The 16,074-nt window shown below is 31.3% G+C and overlaps 4 protein-coding genes across 5 annotated transcripts in view; 1 reads left to right on the top strand and 3 right to left on the bottom strand.

The window, feature by feature from the left end:
- Positions 1–558, bottom strand: part of LOC134831234 (LIM/homeobox protein Lhx3) — a 28,415-nt gene extending 27,857 nt beyond the window's left edge. Inside the window, exon 1 of the mRNA XM_063844910.1 lies at positions 32–558. Coding sequence (XP_063700980.1) covers positions 32–365 — 334 coding nt within the window. The 5' untranslated portion in view covers positions 366–558. The remainder of the gene's footprint in view (positions 1–31) is intronic.
- A 4,076-nt stretch (positions 559–4,634) lies between these two features.
- On the top strand, positions 4,635–7,756 carry LOC134830059 (3,4-dihydroxyphenylacetaldehyde synthase-like). Of its 2 annotated transcripts, none has more exons than XM_063843419.1 (2): positions 4,635–4,961; positions 6,392–7,756. In XM_063843419.1, exons 1-2 carry the CDS (start codon positions 4,647–4,649, stop codon positions 7,616–7,618), a joined length of 1,542 nt encoding a protein of 513 aa, XP_063699489.1. In that variant the 5' UTR covers positions 4,635–4,646; the 3' UTR covers positions 7,619–7,756. The 2 variants fall into 2 exon arrangements, with proteins under 2 accessions (XP_063699489.1, XP_063699488.1); XM_063843418.1 differs by lacking the exon at positions 4,635–4,961 and adding an exon at positions 5,961–6,293.
- Positions 7,730–9,818, bottom strand: LOC134830058 (protein brambleberry-like). Its single transcript, XM_063843417.1, has 3 exons — positions 9,632–9,818; positions 9,496–9,575; positions 7,730–9,440 (listed from the first exon to the last, which is right to left on the bottom strand). Exons 1-3 carry the CDS (start codon positions 9,643–9,645, stop codon positions 7,870–7,872), a joined length of 1,665 nt encoding a protein of 554 aa, XP_063699487.1. The 5' UTR covers positions 9,646–9,818; the 3' UTR covers positions 7,730–7,869.
- A 191-nt stretch (positions 9,819–10,009) lies between these two features.
- On the bottom strand, positions 10,010–14,251 carry LOC134828490 (coiled-coil domain-containing protein 170). The gene is made up of 10 exons (XM_063841470.1): positions 14,213–14,251; positions 13,291–13,670; positions 12,546–12,901; positions 12,141–12,322; positions 11,908–12,078; positions 11,668–11,838; positions 11,043–11,144; positions 10,832–10,969; positions 10,465–10,770; positions 10,010–10,366 (listed from the first exon to the last, which is right to left on the bottom strand). Exons 1-10 carry the CDS (start codon positions 14,249–14,251, stop codon positions 10,010–10,012), a joined length of 2,202 nt encoding a protein of 733 aa, XP_063697540.1.
- Positions 14,252–16,074: the final 1,823 nt, after the last annotated feature.

Here is a 16,074-nt window from a genome sequence, read left to right as displayed (position 1 = left end):
ACTGTGTTTCAGGTGTTTTTGGGGGACTTACCTTCGAGTGCTTTGTTGCGCGCAATCAAGGCGAGAAGCATTTCGGGATTCGGTTCGTGCGGATCGGAATGCTGTGAGGCGGGAATTAGTCCGGGATCCATGCTGGTTGAGGGCAGCCCATTGACGAGGGCAAGTGGATGCATGAGCGATGGCACGGATGACGCGGAAACGGGGGGCATCGGCGGGGGCGGAGGAGGCGTTTGTTGCATTTGGTGCGCGATCGAGTGCATCATGGCCGCCGTCGAGCCGAGAGACATTTGGGACATTGTCATATCAATTGCGGGATGACAGGGCACTGCTGAGGACGCGGACGAGGTCGAGACACAAACAGACATTTATTTCGGTTTTTTGTAAGTTTTTTTTTTGCTTTCTCAATAACTCTCAATCATGTCAATAATTACTCTTGCTTTGTCTGTCATTTTTAATCATTTTTTTTAAATTTTTTTTAGACTCCTTTTCACGATTAAAACCAACGAGAAACTGCGGCGACTATCAGAAAATGGCAATTATTTAATTCAATTAATATAAATTTTGTGTTGCCTCTTCTCGTGTATGTGACACACTGCGCGACTCTATTCCATTATCAATTGCATTATTATTATTTTATTTACTCCACAGTAGTTATCAATTTTTTTTCGGGTTCAAAAATAGCGCCGTGAATGTCGCGCTGTTTGTATAAGTGCGAGTCTGTTTGCAATTCTATTTTTTTTTTGTATTTTTTTCAGTACAGTTTAAAATATAGAATTTTTTATTATTTATGTACTCTGATAATTTTAGAGATAACAGACTACTGTTTGATTATTTTTTCACTGTTGGTAATATTTGTTGATAGATACACAGAAATTCCGTCGGCAAATTAAGTATCTCGTTTTTTTTTATAAAAAATTCTTTTAAATTTTTTTTATATTTTTTCTTTAATTTTTATTTTCAGTCCTTAAATTTTTTCACTCACGAAGCAATTCCCGGAGAGAGATCTCAATACTTGTCAACGGTTCTCGCGTATCTGATCACGGATTCCACTGCACTGATTCTTCAAACCTATTTTTTACACGAAAAATAACTTTCTGTATTTATTATTATTTTTTTGTAGGTTCTACAGTATCTTTCTCATCCCAAGCTTAGATAAAACCCCCCTTTGAAAAAAAAAGATCAAACCTTTGTGGATGGTATTGAACATATATATGAAGTGAATAAATACACAAGGAGATAAAGCTTTCTTTTTTTTGCTATTCAGAAGTACGAGACACGATTGTTGCCCATTTTTAAGGGTAAAAAATTTGCTTATACGTGACTCGGTTGGGAAATTTCAACATAAGTTGAACATTGTTTGACGAGTAAATGGATTTTATGATTTTGCGCAGAAACGTCAAAAAGGGAGCATTGGAGTGGAAAGGCATAATGGAGGATATGAGGAAGGTAGAAATGTAGTGAAAGTCGTTTCGGATGGAGATGGAACAGGTAAAAGCGCTTTTTTTTTTAGATAGATATGGATTGTTTTGACTTGAATTTATAAATTAAATTTGTAAAATTACCGTAATGTAGATAATTCTTATGGAAAAAAATCCGTTACAAATTCAAAAAAATTTTTTAAATTTTTTAAACAAATTTTAAATTATTTCTCATAAAATAAATTAATAAAAAATCATTAAATTAATTTATTTTCAAAAATTTTGTTAAAAATATTCGAAAGTTTGTTAAAAATTTAAAAGTTTTACATAAAAATGTTAATAGAACGGATTATTTTTTTTTTTTGTAATCTGAAATATTTTAAAGGACGTCAGAGATTGGTAAGAAATTGTCAAATAATTATCAAAAAGAATTAAATTTCAGAATTTTTAAATTTAGGTTTTTCCGGTTACTTTTGGCCTTACTAACAGAAAACCATCAAAAAATCTCATGCCATATTTTTTTCGATGAAATAATGAAATCAGGTAATGTTTTATATTAACGGTATTGTCAAATTAGTCTTCATCATTTCGTTTGTGATTTTGTAAACCATCATTGCGTTCTCATATTTTATCAACTCATAAAGCTTCAGGATACGGTATTTTTTATATAGTTGCGTTTTCGTTAAAAAAAAAAACTTATATAATGGCTTAATTTTGGAGTCGCTGAAGAGCATTAAAATTTACATGGCTCCCATATTGATTTTCTAAAATTTTCTGTATAAGGACCTTATCTGAAAAAGAAAAAAATATAAGAAACTTGAAAAAGATTTACTTACCTTTAGAATTTTTTTATTGCTTTTTTCTAACAGGATTTCTTCGTTTTCGTCCTTCAACAACTTCAATTCAAGAACAACCAGCGACTTTTTTCATTCCAAATCGAAATGCATCACAAAATACTTCAAATTGTTGTAATAGACGATGAATGCGTCGAATCGTCGTACAAACTTCGTACCACTCCCATATTTTACGCTGTCTACGAAGAGTTTAAGGATTACGACACAAAGCTTTTCATCCTTTTTTTATCCTCACTTTTCCCCTGAATTTATGCAACAATTTTTACGATGCAGTACTAGATTTTCTATGCCAAGCCCATTTTTCTTGCGAGTAAAAGAGAAGTCCCAAAGTAAGAACGAGACAACAACTTGGATGGAAAACTCGGATTAAAAACTTGGAAGCCGATTTTCATCCTTTTTTGTTTCACATAATTTTATCATGAACCTGAATGAAAATTTTTTGTTTTGCAGCTACGCATGTTTCCGAGTATTGAAGAACAAATGAACAATAATCCACTGAAGTGTGCATTTTTAACGGGAAACACGTTCAGAATCTGTTAAATCTGCTCTGCAAATGTGATGAGTAAAATCCGTGTCGGTGTATTGATGAGAGCGAAGCCCTTCCGGAAATTATTTTTTTGTCTGCGTCACAATTTGAATGACGAAAATAGATATTTTTTTAGCAAATCATCTAATTGTCTTTAGTCTGTCACGTCTAAATCAGCAATCATATCATAGCAGATAACACATATCAGTCTAAACTGATCTTCTGAAAAAAAAAATAATAAAATAAATAAACAGTGATCTTACATTTTTTTTTTAAAGGCAACGACCGATAAGATTTTTAGATGATATATATTTTTTAAGTAGCTTCAATTTAAAATTTAAAAAGATAAAAATTTTTAAAACTTTAAAAATTTTTCATTAAGGCCGCTCCAAATGAAAATCAAAAATAAAGTCCAAAATTTTTTTAAATAAAATGGGGGGTGCAAAATAAAAAAAAAAGTTTTGAAATACTTTTTTCATATCAAATGACAAAATTTTATCAATTTTTGAGCGTTAAATAAAATTTTTGATGTTTTTTACTATTTACTTTGAAATTTGCTAATTTAAAATAGATTTCAGAATATTTCATATTAAAAATTAAAGAAAAAAATTTCATAAAAAATAACCGTCAAAAAATTTTGAAAAAAAAAAATAATAATTTAAAAAAAATATTTTTAGAGAAGAAAATTAATGATTAAATATGATTTCCAAAACAAAAATTAGAATAAATTGAAAATTTTTCAAAAATTTTATGGAAATTTTCTTGAAAAATTATGAAAATACACCAAAAAACGGTTATTTTTGGTTAAATTTTTAACTTTTTTTTTCATTTTGCCCAATTGGATTTTCGACTTTTAAAATGGGGCATCGAACTTTATTTTTGATTTTCATTTGGAGCGGCCTAACTAAATTTTTTTTAAAAATTTAAAAAAAATTTATTTAATTTTCAAAAAAAAAATATTCATTTTCGACAAAATTTCTTTAAAAAAATTCAAATATTGAAATTAGATATAAATTTAATATTTTTAACAATTTTTAGTTAGTTTTATTTTAGTTTTAAATGTTATTTTTTTTAGAAAAAAATATTTATCTATTTTAATGTTTTTTTATAATTAGTAATCTACAATTTTTAAACCAACTTTTTAAAAAATTTAGAGAAGAATTTTGATTTTTTTTTATTTAAAAATTAATAAAAAAATATTTGAATTAAAAAATATGGAAAAAACTAAAAAAAGAGAGGAAAAAAAAACTAAAATTGAAAGTGAAATCAAGAATGTTCAAGAGGTCAATAAAACCATTTCCGGGTTAAAGTGTGGAATTTAACAAATTTTTAAAAAACAAAAAATGACAAATGATTTGTTTAGATTTAGAAAGTCAAATTTGTCAAAAAATTTTTTACATAATTTACTCATCAACTCCAGTCGAACCTGTTATCAGCTGTTGCCATAGTCGAGAAAGTAACGGGTTAACGTTCTTTGTAATTAATGACTAAACCACAAAAATTCTTGTCTAAGCTGAAAAAGTGACTACATGCATCTAAGAACGTGCGACAGAAGCACATTTTTTGTTTAACTCAAGGTTTGTTTTGTTTCCTTGACCTTGACATCAACAATTTTTGGTTAGAAATAACCAGAATTTGAATCCAGAACAACGTGTCGCAAAACAGGAAAGACATGAACTTCATTGCTCGTCATTTTTTTCAATTGAATTCAGTCGCACTTTAAAGCTTGTTGCGATCACGCGAACCACAACGACACCAAGACAAACGAATTTCTTTATAAAAGGACTGAAACCGCTCGTTTCGCGTTCAGTTGTTGGCCGGCTTTACAATCAATCACACACACGTAACATGAATTCGGAGGAATTTCGTGAGTTTGGCAAGGCTGCGATCGATTTCGTGGCGGATTATTTGGATACCATTCGAGATCGTCCCGTTTTGCCATCCGTTGAGCCGGGATATTTGCATGACTTGCTCCCAACGGAAATACCTGACAATTCGGAGGATTGGAAGGAAATTATGAAGGATTTGGAGCGTTTTGTCATGCCTGGAATGACGCATTGGCAATCGCCCAATTTTCACGCTTATTACCCAACGCAGACATCATTTCCGTCGATCGTTGGAGAAGTCATCTCAGCGGGACTCGGAGTTGTAGGATTTAGTTGGGTATGTTTTTGAATAAAACTTATTATTGAGTGAAACCGCAGAAGAGTCGTGGAATGGTCAAGAGCTTTTTTTTAATGAGTTTTTGACTTATTTTACTAAAATAACGGATATTCAAAGTGACTTGAGTTAATTACACGTCAGTAATAACTCGTTCAACGGCAATTACGACGCTCGCACGCATTCTTTTTGTTTTGCTCGATTTTGTCACGGAAAACAAGACACGTGTAAAAATGACTCGGAATTGTGATAAACTTCTCAGAATCATAAAATGACGAAATTTATGGAAATATTTCAACAATAATTTTTTAAATTTATTACGTTTCATCAACTTATGAACGTTATCCTTCATTTTTTTTGTTAAAAGTCAGTGCCGTAGATGATATCAAGCGATAAGTGAGGCATTTTTTCTTAAAAATTTATATTTTTTTTCAATTTAAATCAATTGAAAAGGTCCTAAAAAATTTTTTTCATTTTTTTCTAAAAAATTTTTTTAAATTTTTTCTAAAAAATTTTTTTCAATTTTTTCTTAACAATTTTTTTCAATTTTTTCTTAAAAATTTTAATTTTTTTTTCTAAAAAAAATTAAAAAAAAAATTTTCAAATAATTTATCTTCAAATGTAAGCGAAAAGTAATTGAAATAAAATTGTTGGACTCGAATGTTTTTTTCTTTTGTTTAAATTTTGAAAAATTTTCATTTATTTTCAACTTTTTAGGGCCCTAAATAACTTTTTTCAATTTTTTATGAATATTATTTTTTTAAATAAAAATTTATTTTTCTAATTCAAAAAAAACTGAAACCACAATTTTTAATATTTTTTTTTACAATGTAATTCTTTTGTGTTCCCTGAGCACATGCCTGTCTCAGATTCTAATCAAAATTTTTATTGACAAAAATTAATTTGTTACTACCGCAAACAAATTATATAAGCAAACGTAAATAATTCTATAAAAATGGAAAATTTTCCTGTTGCATCTTCAGTTTTGATGCAACTGTTGAAGTGAAATTACCGTTAAAAATGAACTCTAACGAGTTTCGTGAATTCGGCAAGACAGCAATAGATTTTATCGCCAATTATTTGGACACAATTCGAGATCGTCCTGTATTGCCATCCGTTGAACCGGGATACTTACATGGCCTTTTGCCATCTGAAATGCCCGAAAATTCGGAAAGTTGGAGAAAAATCATGAAAGATTTCGAGAATTTTATCATGCCGGGTATCACTCATTGGCAATCTCCGAATTTTCATGGCTTTTTTCCGACACCGACATGTTTTCCGTCAGTCGTTGGGGAAATGATCTCAGCTGGATTGGGAGTTGTGGGGTTTAGTTGGGTGAGATTTGTCATTTTTCGGTTTTTTTTTTATCGAAATTTTCTTAATGATCTTAAAAATTTGATTAATTTTTGATTTTTTATCATTTTTTTTTGTAGATTTGCAGTCCAGCATGCACCGAATTAGAAGTCATCATGATGAATTGGCTCGGAAAATTCATTAATTTGCCGGAATCTTTCTTAAATTGTGGTCCCGGCAACGGCGGAGGTGTCATTCAAGGATCTGCAAGTGAATCTATTTTGGTTGCAATTTTGACAGCTCGTGAACAAACCGTTCGTCGCATCAAATCGCAATTTCCTGATATGGAAGAAGGTGTCATTCGTTCAAAACTCGTTGGATATTCGAGTGATCAAAGTAACAGTTGCGTCGAAAAGGGAGGAATTTTGGGAGCAATTCCTTTGCGTCTCTTGCCAACAGACGAAAATTGGGTTTTGCGTGGAGAAACGTTGCAAAAGGCGATTGACGAGGATATCGCACGTGGCTTAATTCCATGTGTTTGTATCTCTACGATGGGAACTACAAGTACATGTGCCTTCGATGATATCCCCGCACTTGGAGAAATTTGCAATAAAAATAATATTTGGTTCCATATTGATGCAGCATATGCTGGTTCGTTCTTCTGCTTGCCCGAATATCAACACGCAATGAAGGGAATTGAGCTCGCTGACTCTTTCAACTACAATTTGCACAAATTGATGCACGTTAATTTCGATTGTTGCGCCATGTGGTTCCAAAATTGCGATTCTGTCGTGCAATCTTTCACTGTCGATCGCATTTATTTGCAACATCAGTTCCAAGGACAAAGTTTGGCGCCCGATTATCGTCATTGGCAAATTTCGCTTGGTCGAAGATTTCGTGCTTTGAAGGTTTGGTTCACCCTTCGTTCGTATGGAAAGGCAAAAATATGTGAAATTCTTCGAAGACGAATCCAACTTGCTGAATCATTGGAACAAAAGTTACGAACAGACCCCAGATTTGAAGTGACTTATCCCGCTTATATGGGTCTCGTGATCTTTCGTTTGGCAGAAGGATGTGAAAAGACGAAAATTCTGCTTGAAAAGTTGCATGAACGTAAAAATTTGTATTTGACTCCAACGAATTGCCATGGAAAGTTCGTTATTCGATTCGTAATTGCTGGAATTGATCCGCAAGAAGGCGATATTGAGTTTGCTTGGAAGGAATTTCAAACGGTAGTTAATAGCATTGTAACACGAGACGATCAAATTTCAATGATGGAAACGAATATCATTGAAAAGAAAAAAGGAGATGAGGAAACTGCATGGATGGAAATCAGCCATGATCAAAATGTGGAAAAAATTAAGTGAATTTCACGAATTCCAGCCTTAAAACTTGTTTTTTAGTTTAAATTTATTAATTTATGCTTATACTGGACATACAAAATTATTTCAAAAATAAATAATCATAAAAAATCCGTAGTCCTTTAGATAAAATAGTTTTAAAAAACAGCCCATTCAAAATTAAAATAAAAATTCCATTCCTTTGGTTATGTTAGTAATTGAAGTTACTTCTTAATTCTATGTCACTGGCTTAAAAAAAATAGTTGTGATGTTTAGTTTCATTGAGAATCACTTTCATCGTCTTCATGTGTTGCTTTTAGTCGTTGATGTACGCGACAATAATCTCCATCAGCTAATGCTGCATTTCTACATTGCCCTCCCCTACTTGTAGAAGCGATACACTGAACTCGTCCATTACTTATTGTACTAAATGGAGTAGCACTTTTCCTTCCAGAGTCACCGAGAACTGTTTTATTCAGAAAATCCTGTAATGGAGTTCTTCCTCTATATTCACCGTTTCGAGGAGTTGATACCTTGTAACTTTCATATTTCGTAAAGTAACTATTGTTATTTGTTTCTTTTTTATCTCCAACATTGTCAGTAACATCTTCAATGGTTTCTTCCATACTGAAGATTTTTGTTAGATTTTTAGTACGAAGGAATTTCACGAGGTAATTTGTTAAGATTAATGTTAGAATAGTAGCTGTCAATTTAACGACATCTAATGAGTAATAATCTAACATAGCTGCGATAAAATTAATAGGAATCATGAAAATAAATGCAAGGCGTGAAAAGGTATCGGCATTCACGAAAACCAGACATAACATGCCCATCAGAAGATATACAAAGTGAAACAGGATGACGTTCAAACGATTAACGAGATAATCTGTGCCTCCAATTTTCTCTGAAATCCATGTTAGTTTTTGCTCAAAATCCTTTTGAAGTCCAGATACGATGTAAGCTAAATCATAAATGGTAGCATTCATCTTCTTAAGTTGTTCCATAGTGTATTCGTACTGTTCTAATGTCGATTCTTGATGCGAGGATATGGTAGCTTTGGTTTTGTCAATTTGATCTGTGATACGACCAGCACTTGCTTGTAAATCATCAATAATTGAATTGTATTGAAGTTTTGAACGTGCTGCTTGAGTTTCAAGTTGCTTCAGTGACTCGTCAATTTTTGCTTTTAATCCTGTAAGCAAATTTGCAACTTCTACTTGACCACTTCTGATCAAACTTTTTTCACGAACCAATTCTTTCAAATTAGATTCCAACTTTGCTCGTTGCGTCGAACTCAGTAACATTAAATCATTTTGTTGTGATATCAGTTTTTCACTATTTTCTTGCATTTCATCGATCGCTTGTCCCGTCAACTCATTCAACTTTTTCTGATTATCTTGCAAATTTTGCATCATGCCAAGTTGTTCGTGAGCTGTCGTCATTAACTTATTGACAGTTAGTTCAGTTAATCCTCGAAATTGTTCGTGTCGTACAGTAGCGCAGACAGCTTTTACTCGATTCGTTATCAGATGATACGCGTTCCATACTTCCGGACTCATATCTTGCGTGCAATCTTTCAGTGACATATTTTCGCTACATAGAAACATTTGTCGTCCCTCGTGAGAAGATTGGCAGTTCAAAAGCATGACTGCAAGTTTTCCCATTTGTTCTGCATTTAGTTCGTTGCACGATTTACGAAGTTTTAGAATGACACGATGATGACACATGTCGAGTTCTGATAGTTGTATTTGTGCAAGTTTTGCACCTTCAGCAAGGAATTTCTCGTCACGTTCTTCCAATTCATAAGGAACCGATGGAAATGCCTCAAGATCAGTGGTTTTGGCAAAATCTAAAAATAAAACGTCAATTTTAGTGAATAACCTTGAACAAATTACATAACCTACTGTCACGATTTGGAAAGAAATACTCGAGAAATGCAGATTCCGCACAACCAGCCAATAATATTGACAGTAGAAGAAAATATCTGAAAAATAAAATATGTTAATGTTATTCGTTAATATGTCTAACGGTCATTCTTACCTTAGACGACTCATGATAACTTTTTGTGTCTTCAGTTCTCCGCCACTTTTTAATAAATTTAATTAATTTTCATCATAAACACAACACTGTTGAATTAATTTTAGGTAACTTTTGACTAGACTTAAATAAAAGTTGAATAAATAACTTAAAATTACAGATTAAAATTGGCGGAAAAATGTGCGGACCAGAACTTGTCTAATCCTGTTATGTTATTGTTCGAGAACTGTCAGTTGCGCGTTAATAACAAAGCAGCAAAATACTCACTGGGGCGGAAAAATTACCGTTGCGCAATTCAGCATTCAAACAAAAAAGCCGTTAAATCGTTTCTTCTAACTTTATTACGTTTGAAACTTAATTTTATGGGATGTTTGTGAGTATTTAGAATTTATAATCGTCATCAAAGTCATGGACATGATGATCTGTGTGATGCGAATGATGCAAGTCGAGAAAATGGTCGGAATAACGTCGAGGAATAGTTGGACTGGGAATTGGCGGCAAATCATCGCTAACACGATCTCTGGTTGGAGACACAGGATGATCGAACCGTTTTGTGATATTTGCCATTTCATCATGGGCATTCACGAGTGAATGAAGGCGATGAATGATATTGGAGTCTGGCAAGTCGCGCAAATGCAAAAGTCGAGCCACGGAATGACGGAATGTTTGAAGATGCGAAATACGATGGTTGAGTTGTTCAATCTCGTGTTTCAAGGCAGCAATTTCGTCTTTGAGGGACTGTGGATGAAAAAATTTGAAAGAAATTTCAAAATTTGTTTAGATAAATTTTTTAAAAAGTTAATGAGATAAGAAGCAGCACAAATTGGCACACTTACGGCAATGATCGCCTCATCTCTGACTCGTTTCTCAGCCGACGACTCAGAGACACTGCGAGCCCTTGTCTTGATATGAGCCATTTGGGACTGTAATTTCGTTTTCTCTGCTTCGAGATGCCCAATGTGCGTTTGGAGGTCGTCAATTTTGCGTGCCCGTTCGAGCGCGGTAATTTTGTAGTCAGCAGCTTCAGCTAACTGAGCTTTAACCTCAGCTAATTGCGCTTTGACCTCGATCAATTGCTGCGACGTACGTTCGGCGTGACGTGAGTTCTTCCTTGCGCGATGCAAGGCTTCGTCACGTTCCGTCTGCAAAACACGAAATGCGGAATGAATGACGTGAGAAAATGAAAATGTGCGAAAATAGTACTTGAAGTATGGCTTTTCCTCTTGCCCCATCCTCTACGAGTGCAAGTTTCCTACGAAGCAGTTCTAAGTGCAAATCTCGTCGCTGCACTTGTTCACGCAACACCCTAACACGTTTCTGTAATCCATACAAACTGACACTCTAAAAAAATGAATGAATGATTAAGGAAATGAAAATCATGCAAAGAGAGAGAGGAAAATGTAAAAATGATCACTTCTTTTAATGGAATGTCATGACATGAACGTTCCCGCCGCAATTTTGGTAGATGATGTGCCGAATGTGGTGCTGAATGAATATGATGATCCCATGTATGAAGCTAATATGAGTTAATGAATGATTAATAAATGAGTTGAATGATATTTAAAATTTTGGGCCATACAATAATCAAAAATGAAAAAAAATAAAAAAAAAAACATTAAAATTTACTAAAATTATTAATTCTTTTCACAGAATTTTTCTAAAAATTAGAAAAATATTGATTTTTGAGTTTATTTTATCAGAAATTTTGATGGTTCAAAAGATGAAAATATTATTTTGAAGAAAAAAAAATAAAATAAATACCTAAATAAATTTAAAAAAAAATAATTTAAATTAATTTAAAAAAATAATAAAAATAAATATAAAATTTAATAAAAATTAAATTTGATAAAAATTAAATTAAATAAAAAAAATTAAATTTAACAAAAACTTATTAAATTTTATCGTTTAAAAAGATTTAAAAATTTTAATATTTAATTTTTAAATTATTAAAAAGTAAAAAAAAAGGAAAAAATAAAAAAATATTTTCGATTATTGTATCGCCCTAAAATAAAAAACTGACACTAAAAATGCATGAAAACTACCTTTTGACCACATTCGCCGTGCCCATGATGCTCATGGAATGTGGCCAAACGTTCACCGCGCTCCAATAATGTCTCAGCGAGAATTGTGGTATCGTGACCCGGAGATGGAGGTGAAGAGCATTCACTCCAAGCTAGTGCACGAGCCATTCTCATTAAGTACTCAGAAAGCTATGATTAATGAATTGGATGAATTTTGATGATTTCAAAATTAAAAAAAAAATATTTAAAATTTCAAACCGTAAAATGCTCTGCTTTAAGATGATTCACTTCGTGTTGAGCTTTTGCTAAATGATCTTCAGCACTGGCTCGATGAGCTTCCTCTGCTTTTAGTTTGTGAGTCATCGAGTCATGGAACTCTTTATGCTTGGCAGTTTCACTTGCAAGTTGATCACGAACGGCACAGAGTTGCTGAAATTTTAAATAAAAAAATTAAAAAAGTGAAATTTGATGAGGATTTGAAGGATATTTACTGTGTGCAAAACATTACTATGGTTCGTCAATTCTCGCAATTTATCCTTTATTAAGGTCTCGCATGGTTCAGCTACGTTGATGATTGAAGCCACTTGTCGCAAGAATTGCAAGCGATCACTTTGAATGCGGTCCATGTTGTTTTGGATTCGATGGCAACGTGATTCTAAGCCACGAAGTTCCTCTGAAAAATTAAAAATTAAAAAAAAAAAAAAAATTAAAAATTAATAAAATAAAAAAAATAAATTTTTAAAATTATTTTAAAACTATTTTTTAAATTATTTTAAATTTATTTAAAAGAATTTTAAAATTTTTAAATTTTTGTTGATTAATTTTTTTATATTTAATTTTTTTAAAAATCTTTCTGTTAAAAATATTTGAAAAAAATTTAAAAAAAATATTTTTACCTTTCAATTTATCGCCCGTGACTTCACTTTCTGTCAATCTGTCCTTCATAATGTGCAATTCCTTTTCCAATGATCGACATCTGTTGTTTATTCCTTCGTTGTGAGCTTGTAACGTTTCAATTTGAGAAATAAGTTTTGCACGTTCAGCAGAACTGTGAGATTTGTACGTGTGATATTCCGTTTCGCATCCATTAAGATTTTCTGACGTTGCTGCTAATTTATGTCGCAATCGATGCAATTCTCCCATCAGATCGTTCGCCTTTGCAATGACACATTCTGGAGTTGGATGTTTTGTATCCACTGCTTCTAAGCCAAGGGCGTGTCCTAATTTACGAACAAATCCGTCAAAGTGTTTCCTGAAAAATTAAAAAAATGTTTATTTAATTTTTTACGTTTTTTAAAAAGTAATAAAAAAATAACAAATATTTAAAAAAAATAATTAATATTAAAAAAAAAAAATAAATAAATTTAATTTTTTTAATGAAATAAAATTTTAAGATGAAAAAATATCAAATAATTTCAAATTATTAATTTTTTATTAATTATTAAAATTATTAATTATTAAAAAAGAGAAAAAAATTGAAAAAAAAAAAAAATAAAAATGTAAAAATAAATAAATTAAAAATAATAAAATAATTTTTAATAAAAAATTAAATAAAAATTAAAAAAAAAAATAAAAAAAAGTTATTTTAAATAATTTTGAAAAAAAAAAATAATTATAATACTTCAAAATTTTTTTTCTTACTTCACATCATCCGTTGTATTTTTCTGCACTTGCAAATCATGTTCCAAATGTCGAATTTTCGCAGTCAAATCTTTCGCTTGCTCCTCCATCAACTTCTTCTCGCGATGGAATGTATGGTGATTTGTCTCACTATTCGCCTGAAGTTGCTTCTCCCGTGCCTCACTTGCCTTCAAGCGTTCTTGCAGTGAATTAATCAAGGCACTTTGTCGTGCCAGCTGCGACTTAAGCGACTCATTTTCGGCATCACGTGATCTAATCCCGTGTTTCGCATCTTGCAACTCTGCCATCAATCGATCTCGCTTGTACGTTGAAGCAGCAAGTTCTGACCGGAGCGTCGTTACTAAATCGTGCGCTACATGATCGTGGCAGTGTGGATCAGACTTGAAAAAAAAAAATAAAAATTTTGAAAAAAAAAAAATTAAAAATAAAAAAATGGAAATTAGTACCGTTGGCGGAATATAATGCGAAGAGTGATGTCTCACCGGAGAGTGATGGTGTCCATGATGGCTTGTCATTGCCTGTAACAAGGGAATTTTAAGTGAACTGACTTCCCGAAAAAAAAATCGAAAAATGCAATAAAAAAAATTCGTTTGCTCCTCGGGACAACAAACAACTTAATAAGAAAATCCAATCATCAAAATATTTTTTCATTGAAAATATCTGGGTCAAAGAGTCGCGCACACACAGAAACAATGGAAAATGGCATAACAACAATAAAACAAATTGCATCGCACTCCATCCAATAAATAATGAAATTTCACATCAAAAAATAAACATCCTTGCTTCCTTTTTGCGCAGTTTCATTGAGCACTTGACTTAACTAGGTAACGGGCGGGCGATACCTTAATTATACGTACGGCTGATATTTGATTGAAAAGGGCATCCAACTTTTTACAAATTTCGCGTTTTTCTGTTAATTTACCTCTAAGTTGTGAATTAAGTGATCGATTCTGTCTTCCATTCTAGTTCATGACCTTTTAAGCGAACCGTAAAACGGAACTTTTTTTTAAATATTTTCAATTTTATTTTTTTTTATTTTATAAAATTTTCTTTTAATTAAAATATTTTTTTAAATTAAAAATTTTCACTTAATTAATTTTTTAATTTTTTTTTCTTAAGATTTTTCACTATTTTTCATTCATTTTTATGATTATTTTAAAAATTTTCTTTAAAAAAAATTTAAATAAAAATTCCTCAAATATTTTTCCTGTTTTGTGTGCGATTTAGTGAAAATTTGCCACTGTAATGATTCCTGGTTACAAAAATAGATTTTACCGTCTGTGTCGTTTCCCGCAAGGAATGTACAGGAATTTCAGGGAATAATTTGCATTGCTGTACATGGCTCAATGGTGCGTGTTGCGGTTTCAAACGTTGTTTAGCCTGTTGCGTAGTTACGCAAACAAAATTCGATTTTGCTAGTTTTTGAAGGCAAAATTATTTGAAAAACATGAAAATGTGCCTTTTTAGTTTTTTTAAGCCATTTTATCTTAAGCGTGTTTTTTAAAAAATAATAAAATTCGAATTAATTATTTTCATTAAAAATTGTATAAATTAAAAAAATCATCAGAATTGAAAAAAAAAATAAATAAAAATTGAAATTAAAAATAAAAAAAATCATCAGAATTGAAAAAAAAATCGAATATCAATGATTTTTTTTAATTTTTTATTTATTTTATTTTTCTTTTTAAAAATATATTTTTTTCACATTTAAAAAAAATAAAATCTTAAAAATCTTTAAAAAAAATTTGTATCATCGTAAATTTTTGTACTATCTAAAATTGAATTCAAGTAATTTTTTTTTTTTTTTTTGATAAATAATAATTTAAAAATTTTTAAAAATAATTTTAACAGATAAAAAAATTAAATAGAAATCTTACAAAAAATAGAAAAAAAATAATAAAATAATTTTTGTCACAATTTTTTTTATTTTAATATTTTTTTTTTTATTTTAATCAAAAATAAATAATAATAATTTTCATACCAAATCTAATGACGGACTAAATCTCACAGGACTTCGACTTAAATCTCGTATTTTATGCAGATCATGACAACTTTTTTGGAGCCGTAAAGTAAATCCCGATTTATGTAAATCCATCAATCCCAATTGAACACTACCGAAATTTTATCTGATTTAATTTTCCGGGAGAACCGCCTTCCCACTCCAACTTATCCAACTAACTAAGTTCATTGCTATTTTTTCGATACAAGAAGAACCGAATTTCTCTTTGGATATCAATGCAAATATTTCATCTATTTTTAGACCTTTTCCTTGCCTATCTTTTGCCAACATGCGTTCGCCATGCAAAAAAAACCGTATTTCCTTGCGATGTCTCATGTTGCCGAGACAGGTTTTTGTAATAAAAAAAAAATTGGGACACCTCAACAAACTTCTGAAACTTACATGAAACATGAAATCGCTGTTGAGTTGACAAATTGTTGGCGAAACAATTTATTGAACCAAATAAACAAAAATTTATCAAGACTTTAAATAAAGTTCCCACAGGATTTGCGCACAATCATGTTTGTTTTGTCCTAATTTTTGAATTTATTTTTGGAAAAAAAACTTTTTTTATTGCTTTTGGAAAATTGTTTTAACGAAGCTATGACAAACCACTTTTAGCTGTCGTGAGACTCACATCACTTTCCGCAGAGATTTATTTGAAAAATAAAAAATTACTCACATCGGTGCAAAGAACTTCAAATATTTGCCAGTCCTGTTCACTATTTCCAGCTGCGGAACAATCGTCTCTTGAATCACACATTTTTTAAAGGAATTTTAATTTA

The sequence above is a fragment of the Culicoides brevitarsis genome, chromosome 2 (genome assembly GCF_036172545.1).
Source record: "Culicoides brevitarsis isolate CSIRO-B50_1 chromosome 2, AGI_CSIRO_Cbre_v1, whole genome shotgun sequence".
In the NCBI taxonomy this organism is placed as follows: Eukaryota; Metazoa; Arthropoda; class Insecta; order Diptera; family Ceratopogonidae; genus Culicoides; species Culicoides brevitarsis.
This window is presented reverse-complemented; position numbering and strand designations above follow the sequence as displayed.

Coding starts and splice junctions, on each gene's coding strand:
- LOC134830059 (XM_063843419.1), top strand. CDS start 4,647: ATGAATTCGGAGGAATTTCGTGAGTTTGGCAAGGCTGCGATCGATTTC. Junction 4,962..6,391: donor GAGTTGTAGGATTTAGTTGG/GTATGTTTTTGA, acceptor TTTTTTTTGTAG/ATTTGCAGTCCAGCATGCAC.
- LOC134830058 (XM_063843417.1), bottom strand. Junction 9,441..9,495: donor TTTCTTTCCAAATCGTGACA/GTAGGTTATGTA, acceptor TTTTATTTTTAG/ATTTTGCCAAAACCACTGAT.
- LOC134828490 (XM_063841470.1), bottom strand. CDS start 14,251: ATGGAAGACAGAATCGATCACTTAATTCACAACTTAGAG. Junction 12,079..12,140: donor ATAGTAATGTTTTGCACACA/GTAAATATCCTT, acceptor TTAAAATTTCAG/CAACTCTGTGCCGTTCGTGA. Junction 10,970..11,042: donor ATGACATTCCATTAAAAGAA/GTGATCATTTTT, acceptor TCATTTTTTTAG/AGTGTCAGTTTGTATGGATT.